This window comes from Salvelinus sp. IW2-2015, linkage group LG4q.1:29 (genome assembly GCF_002910315.2).
Source record: "Salvelinus sp. IW2-2015 linkage group LG4q.1:29, ASM291031v2, whole genome shotgun sequence".
Taxonomy (NCBI): domain Eukaryota; kingdom Metazoa; phylum Chordata; class Actinopteri; order Salmoniformes; family Salmonidae; genus Salvelinus; species Salvelinus sp. IW2-2015.
In genome coordinates this window covers 24,745,210-24,770,751 of record NC_036842.1, presented here as the reverse complement: position 1 = coordinate 24,770,751, position 25,542 = coordinate 24,745,210, and the positions used below count along the sequence as shown (strand labels likewise).

Genomic DNA, 25,542 nt, shown 5'->3' with positions numbered 1-25,542 from the left:
TACACATTTTGCCATGAGGCTAAGAGAAAATGTTGGTGTTTTAGAGCTCAGGCATTCTTGAAAGATGGGATAATCTCAAATATTTGTATTAAAATAAACAAATTTGAAAAATAGATGTTGATAGACCAAAGTATCAGCTATCACACCATGTAAAGGAGCAACTTCTTATTTTTATTTATTTATTCATAACATGCAAGTAGCTGGGTTTATGTAAACTCTGTCAGACACCATAAAAGCTATTTAATTTGTACAATTATTGTCCAAAAAGTGTTTAAAGGCCTTAATTATTTAATTATAACATATTATTCAAATCTGTAATACAAATCTCCAAACTTCTTTTTGTTTTGTTTTATAGCACTATTAAATGCTCCAGGACTAATTTCGTTAGCATTTTGGCATGTTTTTCTAGATTTAGAACATAAAACAACATTTAGAAAGCAAACATTATCCCTTTGGTCTAGCACAGCAAATACTTTAGTTGTTAAAGCATGTGTTGCAGAACAGTGATTACAATATTTCTTCTGAATATTTACACAAAAAAATATCCTAAGGGGCTTAGCCATCAGTGACAGAGTTGACAAGCCACTGACAGAGCTGACAACAGATACTCCAAACAGACATATTTTTTAAGTTCAACACAAGCTTCTGCAAAATATGGAAATTATAATTTGAAAATCCCCAATAAAAACATAACCATCAGATCTTTCATCACTCTGACAGAGTTGATGTCAAACAAAAATCTGACGAAGTTGATGTTTTATGTAGTTTACAAAAATTTCATTTTTCTTCTTCATTCAAGTGGTGTACACAGAGCACTTTAGTTTTTCCTCAGTTACTTTATGACTCTAAAACCTAATTAAATGTAACATATTTAAACCAAAATTCATACTCTATTTTAATGTATCATGCAGATGGAGTTGACAGTTTATGGTTGTGACCATGGTGATTCCAATATTGTTTGTTTAAATCTATCAAAAGTAGAGAATTTTACAGACCATAAGTGTTCTTGTTGCACTATATGTAACGAGAACATGAATAAGGGTTCCATTATGTTATAGCTGACCCTGCTCGTTCCTGATTAATTTAGGATTTTAAAACAAATCTCTGGACACAACTTTTAGGATTCATGTGAGAAATATTCTGTAAAGTCAAATCAAATCAAATTGTGTTAGTCACAAACGCAGAATACAACAGGTGTAGACATTACAGTGAAATGCTTACTTACGAGCCCCTAACCAACAATGCAGATGAAAAAATATGGATAAAATAAGAAATAAAAGTAACAAGTAATTAAAGAGCAGCAGTAGCGAGACTATATACAGGGGGCTACCGGTACAGAGTCAACGTGCAGGGGCACCGGTTAGTTGAGGTAATATGTACATGTAGGTAGAATTATTGAAGTGACTATGCATAGATGATAACAACAGAGAGTAGCAGCGGTGTAAAAGAGGGGGGGGGGGCAATGCAAAGAGTCTGAGTAGACATTTAATTAGATGTTCAGCCGTCTTATGGCTAGAAGCTGTTCAGAAGCCTCTTGGACCTAGACTTGGCGCTCCGGTACCGCTTGCTGTGGGGTAGCAGAGAGAACAGTCCATGACTAGAGTGGCTGGAGTCTTTGACAATTTTTAGGGCCTTCCTCTGGTACCGCATGGTATAGAGGTCCTGGATGGCAGGAAGCTTGGTCCCAGTGATGTCCTGGGCCATACGCACTACCCTCTGTAGTGCCTTGCGGTCGGAGGCCGAGCAGTTGCCATACCAGGCAGAGATGCAACCAGTCAGGATGCTCTCAATGGTGCAGCAGTAGAAACTTTTGAGGATCTGAGGACCCATGACAAATCTTTTCAGTCTCCTGAGGGGGAATAGGTTTTGTCGTGCCCTCTTCACGACTGTCTTGGTGTGCTTGGATCACATTAGTTTGTTGGTGATGTGGACACCAAGGAACTTGAAGCTCTCAATCTGCTCCACTGCAGCCCCGTCGATGAGAATGGGGGCGTGCTCGGTCCCCTTTTTCCTGTTGCCCACAATCATCTCCTTTGTCTTGATCACATTGAGGGAGAGGTTGTTATTCTGGCACCACCCGGCCAGGTCTCTGACCTCCTCCCTGTAGGCTGTCTCGTCGTTGTTGGTGATCAAGCCAACCACTGTTGTGTCATCGGCAAATTTAATGATGGTGTTGGAGTCGTGCCTGGCCGTGCAGTCATGAGTGAACAGGGAGTGCAGGAGGGGACTGAGCACACACCACTGAGGGGCCCCTGTGTTGAGGATCAGCGTGGCGGATGTATTGTTACCTATCCTTACCACCTGGGGGCGGCCCGTCAGGAAGTCCAGGATCCAGTTGCAGAGGGAGGTGTTTAGTCCCAGGGTCCTTAGCTTATTGATGAGCTTTGAGGGCACTATGGTGTTGAACGCTGAGCTGTAGTCAATGAATAGCATTCTCACTTACGTTTTCCTTTAGTCCAGGTGGGAAAGGGCAGTGTGGAGTGCAATGGAGATTGCATCATCTGTGGATCTGTTGGGACGGTATGCAAATTGGAGTGGGTCTAGGGTTCCTGGGATAATGGTGTTGATGTGAGCCATGACCAGCCTTTCAAAGCACATACGTGAGTGCTACAGGTCGGTAGACATTTAGGCAGGTTACCATAGTGTTGTTGGGCACAGGTACTATGGTGCTCTGCTTAAAACATGTTGGTATTACAGACTCAGACAGGGAGAGGTTGAAAATGTCAGTGAAGACATCTGCCAGTTGGCCAGCGCATGCTCGCTGTACATGTCCTGGTAATACATCTGGCCCTACAGCCTTGTGAATGTTGACCTGTTTAAAGGTCTTACTCACATCGGCTGCGGAGAGTGTGATCACACAGTCTTCCGGGAACAGCTGGTGCTCTCATCCATGTTTCAGTGTTATTTTCCTCGAAGCGAGCATAGAAGTAGTTTAGCTCGTCTGGTAGGCTCGTGTCACTGGGCAGCTCTCGGCTGTGCTTCCCTTTGTAGTCTGTAATGGCTTGCAAGCCCTGCCACATCCGACGAGCATCAGAGCCAGTGTAGTACGATTCGATCTTAGTCCTGTATTGACGCTTTGCCTGTTTGATGGTTTGTCGGAGGGCATAGCAGGATTTCTTATCAGCTTCCGGGTTAGAGTCCCGCTCCTTGAAAGCGGCAGCTCTAGCCTTTAGCTCAGTGCGGATGCTGCCTGTAATCCATGGCTTCTGCTTGGGGTATGTACGTACGGTCACTGTGGGGATGACATCATTGATGCATTTATTGATGAAGCCAATGACTGATGTGGTTGTCAGGACCCGGTTACGAATTCGGGTCTCCGGTGTGAGAAACAGTCACTTAACAAACTGAGCCACTAATAGTCGGCAGAACCCAGAAGATGAGGCAGACACAGCAGTACTTTAATAAAGTAAAAAGGAAAATTCTTCATGCAAAAATATAAATCCACAACGTCAAAAGTAATTCCAAGAGAAAAAAGGTAAATCCTCCAAGTCACAAGGTAAATCCACAAAGTTGAAAGTACAGCAGGGAAACAACCTCAAAAGAATAAACGAGAACAAAACCAGAGTACCTCAAGAGAATCCAACTGGAGTAACAAATGATCACAGCATGGCTGGGGCTGGGTGCTAACATTCAAACACAGAGCAAAGAACTGAGGAAAACTAAGGGTTTAAATACATTCAAGGGAAACGAGGCACAGGTGCAAATAATAACTGGAAACAAGGGAAAAACAAAAGGGTCAAAAAAGCACAATGGGGGCATCTAGTGACCAAAACCGGAACAATCCTGGCCAAATCCTGACAGTGGTGTACTCCTCAATGCCATCGGAGGAATTCCGTAACATATTCCAGTCTGTGCTGGCAAAACAGTCCTGTAGCGTAGCATCTGCTTCACCTGACCACTTTTTTTATTGATCTAGTCACTGGTGCTTCCTGCTTTAATTTTTGCTTGTAAGCAGGAATCAGGAGGATAGAATTATGGTCAGATTTGCCAAATGGAGGGCGAGGGAAAGCTTTGTATGCGTCTCTGTGTGTGGAGTAAAGGTGGTGTAGAGTTTCTTTTCCTCTGGTTGCACTTTTAACATGCTGATAGAAATGAGGTGAATGAAGTTTCCCTGCATTAAAGTCACCGGCTACTAGCAGTGCCGCTTCTAAATGAGCGTTTTCTTGTTTGCTTATGGAGGAATACAGCTCATTCAAAGCTGTCTTAGTGCCAGCCTCTGACTGTGGTGGTATGTTAACAGCCATCGAAAAATACAGATGAAATCTCTCTAGGTAGATAGTGTGGTCTACAGCTAATCATGAGATACTCTACCTCATAGCTCGAGACTTCCTTTGATATTGTGCACCAGCTGTTTATTTTTTACAAAAATACATAGTCAGCCGCCCCTTGCCTTACCAGACGCCGCTGTTCTATCCTGCCGGTACAGCTTATAACCAGCCAGCTGTATGTTGATAGTGTCGTTGTTAAGCCACGACTCTGTGAAGCATAAGATACAGTTTTGAATGTCCCGTTGGTAGTTTAATCTTGCGCGTAGGTCATCGATTTTATTCTCCAAAGATTGCACGTTTGCTAGCAGAATGGAAGGAAGTGGGGGTTTATTCGATCGCCTACAAATTCTCAGAAGGCAGGCCTCCCTCTGGCTCCGTTTTCTCCGGCCTCCTCTTCACGCAAATCACGGGGATCTGGGCCTGTTCCCAAGAAAGCAGTGTTTCATTCGCTTCGGGCTCGTTAGACTCGTTAAAGGAAAAAAAGGATTCTGCCAGTCGTGGTGAGTGACCGCAGTCCTGATTTCCAGAAGTTATTTTCGGTCATAAGAGACAGTAGGGGCAACATTATGTACAAAATAAGTACAAAAATAAGTTTCAAACAACGCAAATGAACTAACAAAAAAACAATCGGTTGGGGACACGTAAAACGTCTGCCTTCTTCTTCGGGCTATTGCAAGAAACAACAAACGAAAACAGTTAAAGGGATACTTCGGGATTTTGGCAATGAAGCCCTTTAAAACCTGTTAGGGCTGCAAGCCCGAGGTCGGTACACTTATGACAACATCCAGCTCAAGTGCAGGGCGCGAAATTCAAAATCTATTTTTTTTTTTTATATTTAACTTTCACACATTAACAAGTCTAATACAGCATTTGAAAGATAAACATCTTGTGAATCCAGCCAACGTGTCCGATTTTTAAAATGTTTTACAGCGAAAACACCACGTATATTTATGTTAGTTCACAACCAAATACAAAAGAGGACAGACATTTTTCACAGCACAGGTAGCATGCACAAAGCTAACCTAACTAACCAAGATCCAACCAAACAAACCTAGAAACAACTTCCTCAGATGACAGTCCTATAACATGTTACACAATAAATCTATGTTTTGTTCGAAAAATGTGCATATTTGAGCTATAAATCAGTTTTACATTGATGCTACCATCATAGCTACAGTCAGAAATAGCACGGGAGTAGCCAGAGTAAATACAGACACCAACGTCAACTACCTAATTACTCATCATAAAACATTTTAGAAAAATATATGGTGTATAGCAAAATGAAAGACAAAGATCTTGTGAATACAGCCAATATTTCCGATTTTTTTAAGTGTTTTACAGCGAAAACACAATATATCGTTATATTAGCTTACTGCAATAGCTAACACACAACAGCATTGATTCCAAGTAATCGGTAGCGATAGCACAGTTCGACAGATATATGAAATAGCATCCCAAATTGGGTCCTTATCTTTGTTGATCTTCCATCAGAATGTTGTACAAGGGGTCCTTTGTCCAGAACCGTCTTTGTTTGGATCCAGAACGAACTATTTCCCTCTTGAATTAGCAAGCACACTGGCCGTGCGGCGCTAACCTCTCCTTCTTGAACAAATTCTTCCAACGCATCACGTCTAAAGTCCCGAATAAATTTCAATAATATAATTAAACTATATTGAAAAAACATACTTTAGGATGATATTGTGACATGTATCAAATAAAATCTAAGCCGGAGATCATATTCACCTATAACGACGGTTTTCCAGGAGGCATTCCAGGTCCAACTTCGCGCCTTCGAAAAAAGAAATAATGGCGGACCTCTCATTCCAAGAGGATGTATTCAATCCCAGAACAAGATAATCAAGTCATTTCTGCTCTCACTTCCGCTTGACACCCAGGGGAAGGTGTATGACGTGTTTCTATAGTCCCAAGTGACATGCCCTTTTATAGACAAGCTCTTGAAAAAAGACCTCGCTTTTGGAAATCTCACTTCCGGATAGGAAATGGGCTGCAGAAAGAGTTCTGGTTCACTTAGAGAAATAATTCAAACGGTTTTAGAAACTAGAGAGTGTTTTCTATCCAATAGTAATAATAATATGCATATTGTACGAGCAAGAATTGAGTACGAGGCCGTTTGAAATGGCCACCTCTTTCCAGGTTACTCAATGCTGCCCCTTCAGCCATAACAGGTTAAGTACTTCACCAGAGTCAGATTAACCTTTCTCGCCCCGGGGTTCCGCTAGCGGAACACCCACAACATTCCGCTGCCTTCGCAGAGCGCGAAATTCAAAAAATATTTTTTTGAAATATTTAACTTCCACACATTAACAAGTACAATACAGCAAATGAAAGATAAACATCTTGTGAATCCAGCCAACATGTCCGATTTTTTTAATGTTTTACAGCGAAAACACAATATATATTTATGTTAGCTCAACACAATAGCCAAACACACAACGCTATTTATCCACCGCATAGGTGGACAAAATATAGATATAATTAGTCACTAACCAAGAAACAACTTCATCAGATGACAGTCTTATAACATGTTACACAATACATTTATGTTTTGTTCAAAAAATTTGCATATTTGAGGTATAAATCATAGTTTTAAATTGCAGCTACAATCACAAATAGCACCGAAGCAGCCAGAATAATTACAGAGAGCAACGTGAAATACCTAAATACTCATCATAAAACATTTATGAAAAATACATGGTGTACAGCAAATGAAAGATAAACATCTTGTGAATCCAGCTAATATTTCAGATTTTTTAAGTGTTTTACAGCGAAAACACAATATAGCATTATATTAGCTTACCACAATAGCCAAACACACAAATGCATTTATCAGCAGCAAAAGGTAGCGATCGCAAAAAAACAGCAAAAGATATACAATTAATCACTAACCTTGACCAACTTCATCAGATGACAGTCCTATAACATCACTTTATACAATACACTTATGTTTTGTTCGAAAATGTGCATATTTTGAGCTGCAAACCGTGGTTATACATTGTGAATATGTAGCATCGATTCACCAGAATCTCCAGAGATATTTTGGACACTCACCTAATCTGACCAAAGAACTCATCATAAACTTTACTAAAAAATACATGTTGGACAGCAAATGAAAGATACACTAGTTCTTAACTTGTGGATACAATTTTTATGTCTGTGTCCAGTATGAAAGAAGTTACAAGTAGTTTTGCAAGCTAATGCTGACTAGTGTTAACGCAATGACTGGAAGTCTATTAGACTTTCAGTCAATGCACTAATGCTAGTTAGCAATTGCGCTAGCACTAGTTACCAACTTTCTTCAAACTGCACGCAAAGACATAAAAATGGTATCCACAATTTAATCTGACTCTGGGAAAGTAGATAAAGGGCTTCATTGCTAAAATTCCAAAAAATACCTTTAATATCATTTTTTGCCACATTATAAGAGATTTTGAAATTGGGATCCTTTGCTCCGGACAAGGGCATTTCCAGGCATAGAGAACAATTAATGGAAAGTAATAATATTGAAAGTATACATTTGAAGCTCAAATAATGCAAAAATAAATAACTTTTTTTGTTTTTTTCTGCCGGACAACGATTGTCCCAAATTTCAAGAATCACTGAGCTAATTTCCTGCTATTCCACACATTTTGTCATGAGGCTGAGAGAAATTTCTGCAGTTTTAAAGCTAATTTCCTGTAGTATTAGTATTATTAAAGTATACATAAAGTTTGTGGGGGTGTGTGCTACTCCAGTGTGGAAGGTATTGTAACCCACCACCATGGTGCTGAGCTGGACTCTGGTTTCAGTTGTGGTCAAATGCTGCTGCCTACTGGTTAGTCGTGGTAAAGTGAGGGGAAAATGGAGGTAGACACAGCCAGTGTTAAATCAATAGATATTGGTAATGACTATAGGTTATTGTCACAAAACCTAAAGCTAGATAGAAACACACAATTATATATTTCTATACTGAGTTCACTCCTATCACTATAAGACAAAACATTCACACTATTCTGTTTGACCATTTGACGCCTGTCCGTCCATCTGCATGCACAATTGGGCAAGTACAAATGAACATGCATGCGTGTTTGTATGTATTCGTGCCTTTACATTTGTGTGTATGTGTGTGTCACCTCCTCTGTGTGTTTTGTCTGTAATGTGACGGTAATCCTGACTGAACAGTCTCATATTCAGAGGACACACATCCCTACCTGCCTTATCTGAGGGCAAGAATAGAGAGACTGCAAAGCTGATATCCTATAACTATTGCAGGTCCCAGGAGGCTTATAGGTGATGCTTGAATAAGGAGACCTTGTTTGAGTCCCAAATGGCACCCTATTCCCTATATAGTGCACTACATTTGACCAGAGCCAAAGAAGTGCACTATGTAGGGAATAAGATGCCATTTTAGTCGTACATTCAGCTCTGCTACAGAGACAGGAAGACTCAGCTTAGCTCGCCTCGGCTGGGACACCAAGTTATGCAGCTCTGTAGGTGTGAACAAATATATATTCAGCATGTTCCGCACAGCAAGTTCCGCATCAAGCATCAACCCTAGTCATTACATTTCAGATTCATTAGTTTAGGATCGGTATATTGCGTTTGTATTTGCCAAGGAGATACCGAAGAGTGCTTTTGATTTGGTTTCTAATCCACAGTTCAGAGTTGTGTGATATGTAGATGCTTAATACACCCCAGTGTCTGATAAGGTGTTTGTATGTATGGAGAAAAAGGAGCCTAACCCTGAGTTCCCCATGAGTGGATACAGTAGCACATCTCTCCTGAGTTGGACTGCAGTGTCAAGGGGAAAGGTTTGCCAACAACATTCTATGAACCTCTACTGTATTGTTCACCATAAAAGGCAGAAATACCTAAGAGACTACCCAGAGCAGCAAGTACGATTTGTATAAACCTGCTGGCAATTAAATCAAGAGCACAGTGTGTCATATCATGTTGCTAATGTATCATGCTTAAAGAGAGGGTAAAATCAAGCAGACAGTGTTCTTTAATTCTAAGTTGCGGTATGACGAGGTGGAATGTTTGGATGAAAAGCAGAGGAGACATGAAGCTTGCCAGCTCGGAATACTTGGACAGAGAGTATGGAGAGGCCATTATATAGTAAACCAGAATCTGAGAGAATGAGAGAAAATCCAGTTCCAGTATAATATGCCAGTGTGTGTGTGTGTGTCCTCCCTGTTACTTCACTGACCCTGTTATTTCCTCTATCTCGACAGCACACCCATGGACCACCATTATGCATACTCAATCATGCATAGGCCAGCAATATGATTTACACTTTGAAACATAGCTAGTGGTTGAGCTGATTGAAGCCATGACTAACTAATCTAAAGTATTTTCCCAAAAGTGATTTTAATAGTTCTCCAATGAAATACTTGGACACAAAAGTTTGGTAACATCCTCCCTTTCCCATCCTACAGTATCCTCCCTCTTACTGTATGACTTAACTTCGGATATGTGTCTGTGTGTTTGTGCGTGTATGCCTGGGTGTGAGTATGTGTACAGTAAGAATGACATAAACAAAAGGCTATGAACTTCCCTCTAAAAGGGGCGGGGTGCTACTTCCTTAGGCAGGACAAAACCCCTCTGATCCTGCCCCCTTAACACTTTTGTGTTCTTTCAGTGGAGGTGACAAAGGTAGGTCTCCTCTGATTCCAGGACAGAGACATAGCCTCAGGATATCAGTTACAACCTGTTCTCTCAGACTTAGATCCCACTGTAGATCCTACTGTATAGCTGCAACACAATAAGCCAGACATGGAGAATGGTTAGGGGCATGAGTTTCCCTAACCATACATCCTGACCAGGAAAAACTCTGAGTCCTAGTTACTGTATATGCTTAAGGCCTCATAACCTTCGCCCAGAGTTTTTTCTAGTCAAGTCACATGGTCAGGAAAAACTCCTGGCCCTAGTAATGGTGTTAAAGAGCCACTTTGTTAACCATGAGTTAGAGAATGGTCCAGTCGACCACATACAGAGCAAAGAGTAATAACTCTGACCAGGCACTCTGGTACTCTTTCATTCCCAGCCAAACTGGGAAATCCCAGAAAGTGGTCTGACTTGACTCCAATACAGCATTTCCCTGAGTTCTGGAGAATTGGTTTAAGCTAAACTGATAATTATTGCAGCCAGAAAAAAATCGCAAATTAGATTGAACTGATAAAAAAAAATGCACACTTTGTGTTGTTTGGAGAAATCTGCAGTTTTTAATATAGTTATTTTTTGCCAAGCTGTTTAAGTGATATAATTTCCAAGTCAGTAATTCTATTGTGTATGGTAATTATTCAATATACTCTCCCGTCCATATGTATTTGGACAGTGAAGCAAACATTTACTCCAGAATTTTGGGTTTTGAGTTTCATATGAGGCGACAGTACAGAATGTCATAATTTATTTGAGGGTATTTTCATATACAGTGCACTTGGAAACTATTCAGACCCCTTGACTTTTTCCACATTCTGTTACGTTATAGCCTTAGTCTAAAAAGGATGAAATATTTTTTCGCCCCTCATCAATCAATTTCAAGTCTCATAGCAAAGAGTCTGAATACTTATGTAAATAAGGTAATTCTGTTTTTTATTTTTATTACACTTGCAGAAAAATTGTAACTGTTTTTGCTTTGTCATTATGGGGTATTGATGAGGATTTTTTAAAATCCATTTTAGAATAAGGGTGTAACGTAACAAAATGTGGAAAAAGTCAAGGGGTCTGATTACTTTCCGAATGCTCTGTATTTCTGTTTTACCATTAGAAATTAAAGCAAATTATGTATCTACTCCCTCCATTTGAATAAGTCATAAGTATTTGTGCAAATTTAGTTATAGTGTATTAAAGTAGTCAAAAGTTTAGTATTTGGTCCCATATTCCTAGCATGCATATTTCAAACTTGTGATTCCAGAAACTCGTTGGATGCATTTTCAGTTTTTTTTGTTAATATTTTTGTTTTTGTTTTCCGCAATAGGAACTGAATGGTGAATGATGAGTGGGATAATTTTCTTTCTAAGTGAATAGATAAAATGTTTCTGAACACATTTAAATAAATCCTGATAATGCCATGATTCCGAAACAGATAATAGCGTAACCACCGATCAAGAAACATTATGGACTAAATGTTACAATCCTGTTGTTGCAGGATTATTTTGCTAGTCAAATTAAGTTCTTACACCTGTACGATCTTTGTGCCTCTGTACAGAGGCTCACTTATCATTCTTCACGATTCATCCCTAATAATCCATAATCATGGTAGTATCCACATTAATGGAGAAGTGTTCAGAAACATCTTCTATTCTTACTTTGAATAAAAGTGACTCCAAAATGACATTTGTCAGACGTTCTTATCCATAGAAATTTACAAGAGCAATTAGGGTTAAGTGCCTTGCTCAAGACAACATCGACAGATTTTTTACCTATTCGGCTTGGGGCTGCTGCCCTATGTAGATAGACATGAAACACTGGTCACTTTAATAATGGAACACTGGTCACTTTCATCATGTGTACATACTGTTTTACTCATTTTATATGCATAAAACTGTATTCTATTCAAGGCTATTCCATTCAACTATTGCTGTACATATACTATTCTATCCCACGTATTCTACAGATACACTACATGTTCAATCCACATACTATCCATAATGTCTATACATCCCAACACATACACTGAACAAAAATATAAGCGCAACATGTAAAGTGTTGGTCCCATGTTTCATGAGCTGAAATGAAAGATCCCAGAAATGTTCCATATGCACAAAACGGTTATTTCTCTGAATTTTGTGCACAGATTTGTTTACTTCCCTGTTAGTGCGCATTTCTCCTTTGCCAAGATAATCCATCCACCTGACAGGTGTGGCAAATCAAGAAGATTATTCAACTTCTTCAGGCTAGGGTCTATTTTTCTCAATTTCCGCCTGACTGACATGCCCAAAGTAAACTGCCTGTTGCTCAGGCCCTGAAGCCAGGATATGCATATAATTGGTACCATTGGAAAGAAAACACTCAGAAGTTTGTGGAAATTGTAAAAATCTAAAGAAAAACCAACCAGAATTATTTTTTTGAGAGCCCATGCTCTTCCAATGGAACGTATAGGGGAAAAAATTTGTCTAGCTCCCAGCATGCAATTCATATGGCTTCCACTGGGTATCAGTATTCTTTGTTCAAGGTTTCAGGCTTGTTTCTTCCAAAACGAGTAAGAAATATGAGTTTTACCACAAGGACACAGACTTGGAAATTCGTGTATGCGCGCTCGACGAAGAGGACACGCACCTGCTAAAATCGTTTTAGCTATTGAACATTGAACATACTATTGAACATACTTCTTTCTGTATGAAAAATTATAGTTTAATTACATTTGAGGGTATCTGAGGTTTAAATAGAAACGAATTTTGACTTGTTTTAACAAAGTTTAGCGGTAACTTTTTGGATTCCTTTCTCTGCATGTTGAACGAGTCTGTGTCGGAAATCGATGGCGCCAACTAAACAGATTTTTGGGGATATAAAGAAGGATTTTATCTAACAAAACGACACTACATGTTGTAGCTGGGACCCTTTGGATGACAAATCAGAGGAAGATCTTTTTTAAAGTAAGTGAATATTTAATCGCTATTTGTGAATTTATGAAACCTGTGCCGGTGGAAAAACATTTTGATGTGGGGCGCCGTCCTCAAACTATCGAATGGCATGCTTTCGCTGTAAAGCCTACTGTAAATCGGACGGTGCAGTTTAATAATTTTTATGATTATTTTTTTGAATTGCGCGCCCTCCAGTTACACCGGAAGTTGTCCCGTTAGCGGGACGCCTAGCATTTTTAAAGCAGCATGATCATTACACAGGTGCACCTTGTGCTGGGGTTAATAAAAGGCCACTTTAAAATGTGCAGTTTTGTCACACAACACAATGCCACAGATGTCTGAATTTTTGAGGGAGTATGCAATTGGCATGCTGACTGCAGGAATGTCCACCAGAGCTGTTGCCAGAGAATTGAATGTTAATTTCTCTACCATAAGCCGCCTACAATGTCGTTTTAGGGAATTTGGCAGTACGTCCAACCGGCCTCACAACCACAGACCACGTCTATGGTGTTGTGTGGGCGAGCGGTTTGCTGATGTCAACGTTGTGAACAGAGTGCACCATGGTTTTGGTAGAGTTATGGTTTGGGCAGGAATAATCTACGGACAATGAACACAATTGCATTTTATCGATGGCATTTTGAATGCACAGAGATACCGTGACAAGATCCTGAGGCCCATTGTCGTGCCATTTATCCGCCGCCATCACCTCATGTTTGAGCATGAAAATGCACGGCCCCAAGTCGCAAGGATCTGTTCATAATTCCTGGAAGCTGAAAATGTTCCAGTCCTTCCACGGCCTGCATACTCACCAGAAATGTCACCCATTGAACATGTTTGGGCAGTACTGGATCGATGTGTACAACAGCGTGTTCCAGTTCCCGCCAACATCTAGCAACTTCGCACAGCCATTGAAGAGGAGTAGGATAACATTCCACAGGCCACAATCAACAGCCTGATCAACTCTATGTGAAGGAGATGTGTTGCGCTGCATGAGGCAAATGGTAGTCACACCAGATGCTGACTGCTTTTTGTAACCATACCCATACCTTTTTTTGAAGGTATTTATGACAGACGCTTATCTGTATTCCCAGTCATGTGAAATCCATAGATTAGGGCCTAATGAATTTATTTCAATTGAATGATTTCCTTCTATGAACTGTAACTCAGTAAAATCTTAGAAATTATTCCATGTTGCATATATATTTGTGTTCAGTATTTATTTATACTCCAGACTCCGACATTGCTCGTCCTAATATTTATATATTTCCTAATTCCATAATTTTTTCTTTTAGATTTGTGTGTATTGTTTTGTATTGTTAGATATTACTGCACTGTTGGAGCTAGGAACATTTCGCTACATCCGCAAAAACATCTGCTAAATAAGGAAATTTAAGTACCCTGCGTAAAACTAATTTAGTGATTTAGGGTGAACACATGGAGTAGAGCTTGAACCAACTACCTGCTGTGCCGTGAAGGTGCAGACCTCTTTGTAGAGGCTATAGTTTTGCTTGCATACAAAGACGCGACAAGTTTCACTAAGTTTCAAAACACCAAGTAGTAGTAGTTGTATTACTAATCTATCTGAATTCAAGTGAGAAAAGGTAAAGAAAACAGGGGGGGTAAAAAAAATGAAGAGGAAAAAAGATATGGGTGGAGATGTGGAGGTAGGCGTTCAGAATCAAGGAGAGACATGTTTAAAAAAAAATATCAACGAGGGAGGGATCCCTCTCTGAGGCCTTAAAGAGTCAACACACGGCCCTCCTTGACACACATTCCTAGTCAGCCCCGCGTCTCCGCAACCGACCCTGTTGTCACTGGACGACCCACAGCTGCATCATGGGAAAACAGAAGGCGCTTATGGACAAGCTCGCAAGGACCTTTCAGATCCGTCACATGCTGCTACGCCAGGCTCTGGCAGAGTGCCTGGGAACCCTGATACTGGTGGTGAGTAAAGACTGTTCTACATTACTACAATAGTATTACCTATGTATGTAAAACCCTATTAAAGTGAGCGGGTGAATTGGAAATACAGTACCATACTATTATTATCTATCCAACAAGTATTGATTGATTGATAGCTTGTCGGTATGAAAAGAATGTCTTCAAAAATATGGATGAAGCATGTAATTAAGCAAAGTGATTGTTAATTAAGCATCTACTATTCTCTGACTTGCTTGTTTTCTACTTAATTTCACATTGAACTTTTGTGGAATTTCATCTTAATCTAAATGTGTTGTTTAAAGCAGTGCTTTGAGCTTAGGTGTGAATGTAAAAGGATAGCTCTTCCCACATTGTTTGCATTGGCTATACAAGCAGAACTGACACTGTGAATTATATTATCAGCTTGTTAATATGATTTTATTATCACATTTTAATTAACCTCTCAAGTCTTCTACATGAAAAACCTACACTGAAAATAAACATCATTTCTTTTAAATTGATACATTTAAAGAACTTCAAATTGTTTTCCATATAGCAAGGTAATTTATTCTGAGGAAAAGAGAGATTATCACATAATTATTCATGCATCCTTGTAGATATTACCATATTTACATTAATTCACTTAATCTCTCTGTAAAATATACAAATTGATTAAACTGTTAAATTATCTATAATTCATTCATGAACATTTTCACCTGAATACCTGCTTTAGGAAAAACTCAAAACCTAGCCTTCGAGACAAATGTACGGAATAGAATAGAACCTTGCCCTCTAAGGTGAAAAAGGCATCCCTGTTGGTATTCCGCTAAATCGAAATAAAACACATGAGGTTAACTCACAAACCGCTACCTGGGGTCAGCTGTTTCCAATGTTAACCCCCATACAGAACAATAACAGTAGCTGGAGGGAAGATGCAAACTGAGAGGGGGTGGTTTTGCCATCTGGTATTTTTCTTGCCTGCAGCGTGAGAGGTGTAACTGATGTCTGATCCACTGTTTGGCCACACTACTGAGTGAAGACTTATGCCTCCCTGGCAAACATAACTCCCTTGGCCCTGACTGCCTGAAGGCAGGTCTTCTCTGCTCTAAGGAAGGCTCCACAGGTAGATTTTATAGATAGGATCCTCAATAGGCAGCATAACCCATCCACCACAACACACTGTTGATCAAATGCATATAGAAAGATGATATATTTCCAAGGAAACTCAGCATAGATGTATGTTTCTGTATGATCCACCGTGCTGCTTTGTTGAAAACCGGCCACCACCAGAACCCCTGGGCTCCGTAGCCCACCCTTATCAACACACACATGGCCTCTCGGGTCATTGGAAGCCACACCTCAGTCAAGATCAGTAGGCAAAACGGCCACATGCATGGCACAGCAAGAGGATACTCAAGTCAAGCTAAAGGCATTGATCGTCTTGGGTGACCTGAGCTAAAGTCCAAAAAACATATTTGAGATGGTACTAGACCACCACTCGACCACAGGCATTTTTTGGATCCTGAGTGCACAAAGAACTCAGACAAAAGTTGATTGAAAAACTATTTTGGCCTGACAACAGGTTGACTAAAGCAGAAACAGACTGGACTGGTACAGGCTATTCTCCATCCATCCTCCATTCTCACAAATCTACACATACAAGCAGTCTACACAGATAGCTACAGATTGTCATTCTGTATGTGATATGTATGCCATAGTAAACTTGTTGATGATGTTGATGGTGATGATGACCCTTATATATACTGTATTCAGGGGATTTGTATAATGTTAAAACATGTATTTAACAAGACATAACACAACAACAACACGACAATGTTCACATGGGTTTGGTTACCCATGCAGTGTTTCTCCTTTAACCTGTTTCTCTCCCTTCTCTGTAGATGTTTGGCTGTGGTGCAGTGGCCCAGCTGGTGCTAAGTGGTGGCTCCCATGGAATGTTCCTCACCGTCAACTTTGCCTTTGGCTTCGCAGCTACACTGGGCATCCTGGTCAGCGGACAGATCTCAGGTGAGGGGGGCGCGTTACTGTCTGAGAGAAGCGAGTCTATTGGGAGTCATCGGTTGCCTATTGTGACAGACCTAAGGTAAACTGTACACTAATCTAAAGTGCAATATTTACCCTTGTAGATGTTTATTCTTTTTAGGTAAAACTGTCAGAGAGGGAAAGAGAGAGCGAGAGAGAGAGAGATAAAGAGAGAGAAAGGGTGAGAGAGAGCAGTAGAAAACAGTAGACATCAGAGAAGCTCACAGAGACAAGAAGTATGTCGCTGACTTGCCCCTTGAATTTTAAAGCCATTGGGTTCATGATTGAAAGGAAAGTGTGAAATCGCATATACAAGGACAATATGCAAGGATTAATCTGTCAAAGCAAAGGCACATAGATTTCCACAGTTCACTTGTGCCCACGTTTTTCAATACCTAATACACATGGCAGCCTTGAAAATAAAATGAATCTCTCCAATTTACTGTCACAGAGACCTCCCGTCCTAACAGGCATTTACTGAGTCTACCTACTATTACGGCAGATACTCCTTTTTTTCCCTCGGAGAAAAGATTTTAAGAGAATCATCTTTGGTCTTGATAGTGAGGGAAAACAACCAGAGCCTAATTTTCTCTCACTCAGAGACTTGATTTTAAGAGAGATGGTCTTGGGTGTTTTTTACTCAGAGAAAATTGAATAGAATAGAATGAAATTGACAAATGGAAATTCACCATTTTCCAAATTGTTCTTTGTCACAGGAGGCCACCTGAACCCAACGGTGACCTTCGCCCTCTGTCTATTGGGGAGAGAACCTTGGAGGAAATTCCCTGTGTTTTTCTTGTTCCAGACTATAGGGGCCTTCCTGGGAGCTGGGATCATATTTGGCATGTATTTTGGTTAGTAGGATTCTGATCATTAATATTTTCTGAAATGTACAAACAGCAACAACAACAACAGTTTTTCCAGTGGCCATATTTCACCGACTGTCAAAGTTTAGACGGTCTGAAAATAACTGTTACTTTCTCCTTAAGACAGTTTCAAGGTTCTACAGCTACTGTAGATGATACCACACACATTGTGATCTCTTATATGTTGCCGTGGTTTCTCCAGATGCGTTGTGGGACTACGGCCAAGGAACACTGATCGTTGTGGGGGAGAATGCCACTGCTGGGATCTTTGCCACATATCCCTCCAAACATCTCACTCTGGTTAATGGATTCTTTGACCAGGTACATTCACACTATTAGTATACTATAGTATATTAGTATTCTGTATTAGGACAGCCTCAGAATAACAAGTAGTTATATGGAATATTATCCTGTATAGAAACCGTTGTACATAACAACATGCACATTCCTGCAACAACCATGTAAAACTGAGCCTGGCTGTGTTACAGATTATAGGCACAGCAGCTCTGATCGTGTGTATCCTGGCCATTGTGGACCCCTACAACAACCCCATCCCCCGGGGCCTGGAGGCCTTCACAGTGGGGTTCGTGGTGCTGGTCATCGGCCTGTCAATGGGCTTCAACTCAGGCTACGCTGTCAACCCTGCCAGGGACCTGGGCCCACGCATCTTTACTGCCCTGGCTGGCTGGGGTGGTGAGGTCTTCACGTGAGTTTTGGATTTTTCTGTGTAATAGCTCTGCTTTCACTGTTCTCCATAAACATACAACCTTGTCTCTGTCTTGGTCTCCCACAGGGCTAATGCCTACTGGTTCTTTGTGCCAATCTTTGCCCCCTTCATTGGTGCAGTGTTGGGGGTGATGGTGTACCAGCTGATGGTGGGGTACCATGTGGAGGGAGAAGCACGGGAGAAGAAGGAAGAGGAGGAGAAGGAGGAGCAAGATGAAAGGCTCAAACTGTGCAGCCTAACTATCAAGGACAGTGCATGAGTTCATGAATATTCTTACCGTGACCCATTTTAAACCCTCTTTATGTACATAATATATATGTGTGTGTAGTACACTCTTAGAAAAAATGGTTTCAAAAAAGTTATTTGACTGTCCTCATAGGATAATCCTTTTGGGTTCCATGTAGAACCCTCTGCGGAAAAGGTTCTACATGGAATCCAAAAGGGTTCTTCCAAAGGTTCTCCTATGGGGACAGCACCTTTCTTTTCTAAGAGTGTATCTCTTTATAGATTTTATATCTTGCCTTGATGACAAACACATTTCTTTGTGGGGAGTATTAAACTATAACTTCTCAATCAATCAATCATTCATCATATACCACCAGGTTCAACCTCGGGAGGCAGTAAGGATCGATGGAAACAGTTTGTCAGCTTCAGTATGTCTGTCACTTTCAACATCAGAAACTCCTTCAAATCTAGAAAATAACAAAACAAAAACAGTCTTCCTTTATGCCACCTTGCTAACAAAACTGCTATAGTGATGCTTTGGCACAGATAAACAGGAAAACAAAAAGCTCAACGCTGAAGAAGTATCACCTCACACACATTTGAAATGTGGTGCTTTGTTGAATTTGTGTCAGGATCCAAGAGATTACATTGCATCTAGATTTTACAATTTTTACTATGTTTTGCCCTTACAGTTAGGATTCTGGTTCTACTTAATTTGCCATGCTGTAAACATAGAACTATAATCTAAACTATCCTTATATCTACATGTATATTTTACATATTCATTAGACACATATAGCTCAGACACTGACACTAACCAAGCCATACAGTCTGTAGTACATGCACTAACATTACAGGGGCGCTGCAGCATTACCAGTATGATCCTATCCATTTAAAATGTGAGTGAGATCTTTCAAAGAACTATGCTGAACAGATTACTGAAATGACAACAAAAATATTACTGAAATCAATCTAACTTTGGACCGCTTTACGGTACACTGTGAGAAAAAGAACCAACATGATTGACTGCTTCAGGTAAACCTTCAATAGCCTGATTAAAAAGGTCAACGTGTTCGTGGTAAATGTCCAACAAAAAAAACTAAAATAGTTGACTGACTATTTGTTTACCTCTAAATACAGTTCCAAAACCTTGAATTGTTTGCCTCTTTACATTTGCTATTACCAAATTCTGGGTAACCTACTTGAACACAGCAGTGATGTTTTTATATCGTAACCACAGCCTATGCCATATGACACTGTCATGTCGATTGGTTTTCAATACATTTCTTCAGGCATTAGTCCGCTATGGCCTGCTAGCATGATTTGCTGATAAAGTGTGAAAAGAGGGTAAAAGAGGATGTAGGCAGGTGTACTGTATGCCTATATTTCAAGCTTGTCTTGAGGACAGGGAGGGTCAAGGGGAGGTCTTCTGATCTGTTCTTTATTAAAAAGCTCTACTGCCTAGTGCCTGCTTACTCTACTACCGTTGGCTCACATTAACAGAGTGGTTAAGGGAAGACACACAAGATCAATATATCACAGCTATTCTCATAAGAAACCAAGTATTGGCCAACTGGATAACAAATACTGATCTTAATCTGTTACCAGATCTGTTCAAGTTCTGTTCATTCCTTCAATATGAAATAGCAGTGGAAGCTGGCGGATAGAAAATACCTGAAGTGTGAAGATATGTGGTCATGTTCTAAGCTGAGAATATGGTGTTCTCCTAAGGTGTTGCATAAGAGAGAAAACAAATCAACAGACATCATGGAGGAAAAATCCCATAAATCAGAGAATAAACACTAACGCACAGCAGAGTTTTCTGAGACTGTTTGTCAACAGTACACACATACACACACATACAAACACACACATTTACACACACTGTCTCTGCAGCTTCAGTATGTGTGTCACTTTCAACATCAGAAATTCCATCAAATCTAGAAAATAACAAAACAAAAACAGTCTCTATTATGCCGCCTTGTTGACAAAATGCTATAGCGATGCTTTGGCACAGATAAACAGGAAAACAAAATGCTCAAAGCTAAAGAAGTATCACCTCTCACGCATTTGAAATGGGGTGCTTTGTTGAATTTGTGTCAGGATCCAAGAGTCGATAGGACACCTAAATAAAGCCATCAAAGGAAGTTGAGCACCAGTATACAGTTTGACGATTTTTACTATGTTTTGCCCTAATAGTTAAGATTCTATACTGAACAAAAATATAAACGCAACATGTAAAGTGTTCGTCCCATGGTTCATGAGCTGAAATAAAAGATCCCCGTAATTTTCCATATGCACAAAAAGCTTATTTCTCTCAAATTTTGTGCACACATGTTTTTGCATCCCTGTTAGTGAGCATTTTTCCATTGATAAGATAATTCATAAACCTGACAAGTGTGGCATATCAAGAAGCTGATTAAACAGCATGATCATTACACAGGTGCACATTGTGCTGGGGACAATAAAAGGCCACTCTAACATGTGCAGTTTTGTCACACAACACAATGCAACGTATGTCACAAGTTTTGAGGAAGAGTGCAATTGGCATGCCGACTGCAGGAATGTCAACCATAGCGGTTGCCAGAGAATTTAATGCTAATTTCTCTACTATATGCTGCCTCCAACACCGTTTTAGTACGTCCAACCAGCCTTACAACCGCAGACCACGTGTAACCATGCCAGCCCAGGTCCTCCACATCCAGATTCTTCACCTGCGGGATCATCTGAGACTAGCCAAACAAACAGCTGATGAAACTGTGGGTTTGCACAACTAAAGAATTTCTGCACAAACTGTCAGAAACAGTCTCAGGAAAGCTCATCTGCGTGCTCGTCATCCTCACCAGGGTCTTGACCTGACTGCAGTTCGGCGTAGTAACCGACTTCAGTGGGCAAATGCTCACCTTCGATGGCCACTGGCACGCTGGAAAGTGTACTTTTCACGGATCAATCCCAGTTTCAATTGTACCAGGGAGATGCATGGCTTTGTGTGGGCAAGCGGTTTTCTGATGTCAACGTTGTGAACAGAGTGCCCAAAGCTGATGGTGGGCTTATGGTATGGGAAGGAATAAGCTATGGACAACGAACACAATTGCATTTTATTGATGGCAATTTGAATGCACAGAAATACTGTGAGGAGATCCTGAGGCCCATTGTCGTGCCATTAATCCGCCGCCAATCAACTCACGGTAGAGCATGACAATGCACAGCCCCATGTCGCAAGGATCTATACGAAATTCCTGGAACCTGAAAATGTCCCAGTTCTTCCATGGCCTGCATACGTACCAGACATGTCACCCATTGAGCATGTATTGGATGCTCTGGACAGTGTGTTCCAGTTCCAGCCAATATCCAGAAACTTTGCACAGCCATTGAAGAGGAGTGGGACAATATTCCACAGGCCACAATCAACAGCCTGATCAACTCTATGCGAAGGAGATGTGTTGCGCTGCATGAGGCAAACGGTGGTCACACCAGATACTAACTGGTTTTCTGATCCACACATGCCCCTATCTTTTTTTAAGGTATATGTGACCAACATATGCATATCTGTACTCCCAGTCACGTGAAATCCATAGATTAGGGCCTAATGAACTGTAACTCAATAAAATCTTTGAAATTGTTGCATGTTGCCTTTATATTTTTGTTCAGTGTAGTTTTACAGAATTCTATGAACAAAGAACTATAATCTAAACTATCCTAATATCTACAAGTATGTTTTCCACATTCATTTCACACATACAGTGCCTTCAGAAACTATTCAGACGTCTTGACTTTTTCCACATTTTGTTACGTTACAGCCTTATTCTAAAATGGATTCAATATTTTTTTTTACTCATCAATTTACACAAAATACCCGATATGACGGAAAAAAAATTATGGTATTAGAAATTTTTGCAAATTTATGAAAAATGTACATAAGTATTCAGACCTTTTGCTATGAGACTCGAAATTGAGCTCAGGTGCATCCTGCTTCCATTGATCATCCTTGAGACGTTTCTACAACTTGATTGGAGTCCATCTGTGGTAAATTCAATTGATTGGACATGATTTGGAAAGGCACACACAGTTGACAGTGCATGTCAGAGCAAAAACCAAGCCATGAGGTCGAAAGAATTGTCCGTAGAGCCCCGAAACATGATTGTGTCAAGGTAAAGATCTGGGGAAGTGTACCAAAAAATGTCTGCAGCATTGAAGGTCCCCAAGAACACAGTGGCCTCCATTATTCTTAAATCATTATTCTTAAATGGAAGCTGATCGGAACCACCAAGACTCTTCCTAGTGCTGACCGCCCAGCCAAACTGAGCAATCGGGGGAGATGGGCCTTGGTTTGGGAAGTGGTCAAGAACCTGATGGTAACTCTAACCTCTCTAGGCTAAGTGGGACGCTACCATCCCACCTGACCAACATCCAGTGAAAATGCAGGGCGCCAAATTCAAACAACAGAAATCTCATAATTAAAATTCCTCAAACATACAAGTATTATACACCATTTTAAAGATAAAATTCTTGTTAATCCAACCACAGTGTCCGATTTCAAAAAGTCTTTACAGCGAAAGCATACCATGCGATTGTGTTAGGTCAGCGCCTAGTAACAAAAACATACAGCCATTTTCCAGCCAAAGAAAGGAGTCACAAAAAGCAGAAATAGAGATAAAATGATCCACTAACCTTTGATGATCTTCATCAGATGGCATTCATAGGACTTCATGTTACACAATACAAGTATGTTTTGTTTGATAAAGTTCATATTTATATCCAAAAATCTCAGTTTACATTGGAGCGTTTTGTTCAGTAATGTTTTGCCTCCAAAACATCCGGTGATTTTGCAGAGAGCCACATCAATTTACAGAAATACTCATCATAAACGTTGATGAAAGATACAAGGGTTAAACATAGGATTAAAGAAACTTCTCCTTAATGCAAACACTGTGTCAGATTTCAAAAAAGCTTTACGGCGAAAGCACACCATGCGATAATCTGAGTACAGCGCTCAGCCACCAAAACAAGCCATACAGATACCCGCCATTGTTACGGCTTTCTTCCTGGGATGAAGGAGAGTACCAAAACGCAGCGCGGCTAGTGTTCAACATGATTTAATAAAGATAATAACGTGAACACTACAAGCAACAAAACAATAAATGTGAAAACCGAAAACAGTCCTATCTGTTGCAGAACACAAAGACAGAAAACAACCACCCACAAACCCCAACACAAAACAAGCCACCTAAATATGGTTCCCAATCAGAGACAATGACAAACACCTGCCTCTGATTGAGAACCATATCAGGCATACATAGAAATGGACAAACTAGACACACAACATAGAATGCCCACCCAGCTCACGTCCTGACCAACACTAAAACAAGTAAGACACACAAGAACTATGGTCAGAACGTGACAGCCATGTTGTGGAGTCAACAAAAGTCAGAAATAGCATTATAAATATTCACTTACCTTTGATGATCTTCATCGGAATGCACTCCCAGGAATCCCAGTTCCACAATAAATGTTTGTTTTGTTCGATAAAGTCCATCTTTATGTCCAAATACCTCCTTTTTGTTTGCGCGTTTAGTTCACTAATCCAAATGCACAAAGCGTGGGCACTAAGTCCAGACGAAAAGTCAAAAAAGTTCCATTAAAGTTCGTAGAAACATGTCAAACAATGTATATAATCAATCTTTAGGATGTTTTTATCATAAATCTTCAATAATTTTCTAACCGGAAAATTCCGTTGTCATTAGAAAGGAAAGGGAACGGAGCTCGCACTCACGGCTGCGTGATAAACAACTCATAGCTTTCAGCTATGGCACTTACTGTGAGTGGTCTTATTCTCTCCCCTTTCACAATATAAGCCTGAAACAGCTTTCTAAAGACTGTTGACATCTAGTGGAAGCCTTAGGAAGTGCCGTCTGACCCCATTTACACTGTATATTGGATAGGCAATCACTTGAAAAACTACAAACCTCAGTGTTCCCACTTCCTGGTTGGATTTCTTTCATGGTTTTTGCCTGTTATATGATTTCTGTTATACTCACAGACATCATTCAAACAGTTCTAGAAACTTCAGAGTGTTTTCTATCCAAATATAATCTATCCTACTAATAATATGCATATCCTAGCTTCTGGGCCTGAGTAGAAGGACAACCATCTCTGCAGCACTCCACCAATCAGGCCTTTATGGTAGAGTGGCCAGACGGAAGCCATTCCTCAGTAAACGGCACACGATAGCCAACTTGGAGTTTGCCAAAAGGCACCTAAAGACTCTCAGACCATAAGACCAAGATTTATCTCTTTGGCCTGAATGTCAAGCATCACGTCTAGAGGAAACCTGGTACCATCCCTACGGTGAAGCATGGTGGTGGCAGCATGCTGTGGGGATGTTTTTCAGCGGTAAGGACTGGGAGACTAGTCAGGATCGAGGAAAAGATGAACGGAACAAAGTACAGAGAGATCCTTGATGAAAACCTGCTACAGAGCGCTCAGGACCTCAGACTGGGGTGAACATACACCTTCCAACAGGACAACGACCCTAAGCCACTCCTACGTTGTCATGGCTTTGGGAAAAGTCTCTGAATGTCCTTGAGTGGCCCAGCCAGAGCGGTTAAAGGAAAACACATGAGATCAATACACACACATCTATTCTCGTAAGAAACCAAGCCTTGGTCAACAGTATAACAAATATTGCTCTTCATCTGTTACCAGATCTGTTCAAGTTCTGTTTATTCCTTCAATATGAAACAGCAGTGGAAGCTGGCAGACAGAAAATATCAGAAGTGTGAAGATATGTGGTCATTTTCTAAGCTGAGAATATGGTGTTCTCGTAAGGTGTTGCGTAAGAGAGAAAACTGAAAACAACAGACATCATGGAGGTAAAATTCCATAAATTGAATAATGGACACTAATGTACA

At 40.4% G+C, this 25,542-nt stretch overlaps 1 protein-coding gene across 1 annotated transcript; it reads left to right on the top strand.

Annotated features, from left to right (window-relative positions):
* Positions 1-14,625: 14,625 nt before the first annotated feature.
* aqp3b (aquaporin 3b) lies at positions 14,626-20,937 on the top strand. The gene is made up of 6 exons (XM_023984183.2): positions 14,626-14,794; positions 16,672-16,798; positions 17,530-17,667; positions 17,882-18,000; positions 18,168-18,385; positions 18,473-20,937. Exons 1-6 carry the CDS (start codon positions 14,687-14,689, stop codon positions 18,663-18,665), a joined length of 903 nt encoding a protein of 300 aa, XP_023839951.1. The 5' UTR covers positions 14,626-14,686; the 3' UTR covers positions 18,666-20,937.
* The last annotated feature ends 4,605 nt before the right edge of the window (positions 20,938-25,542 follow it).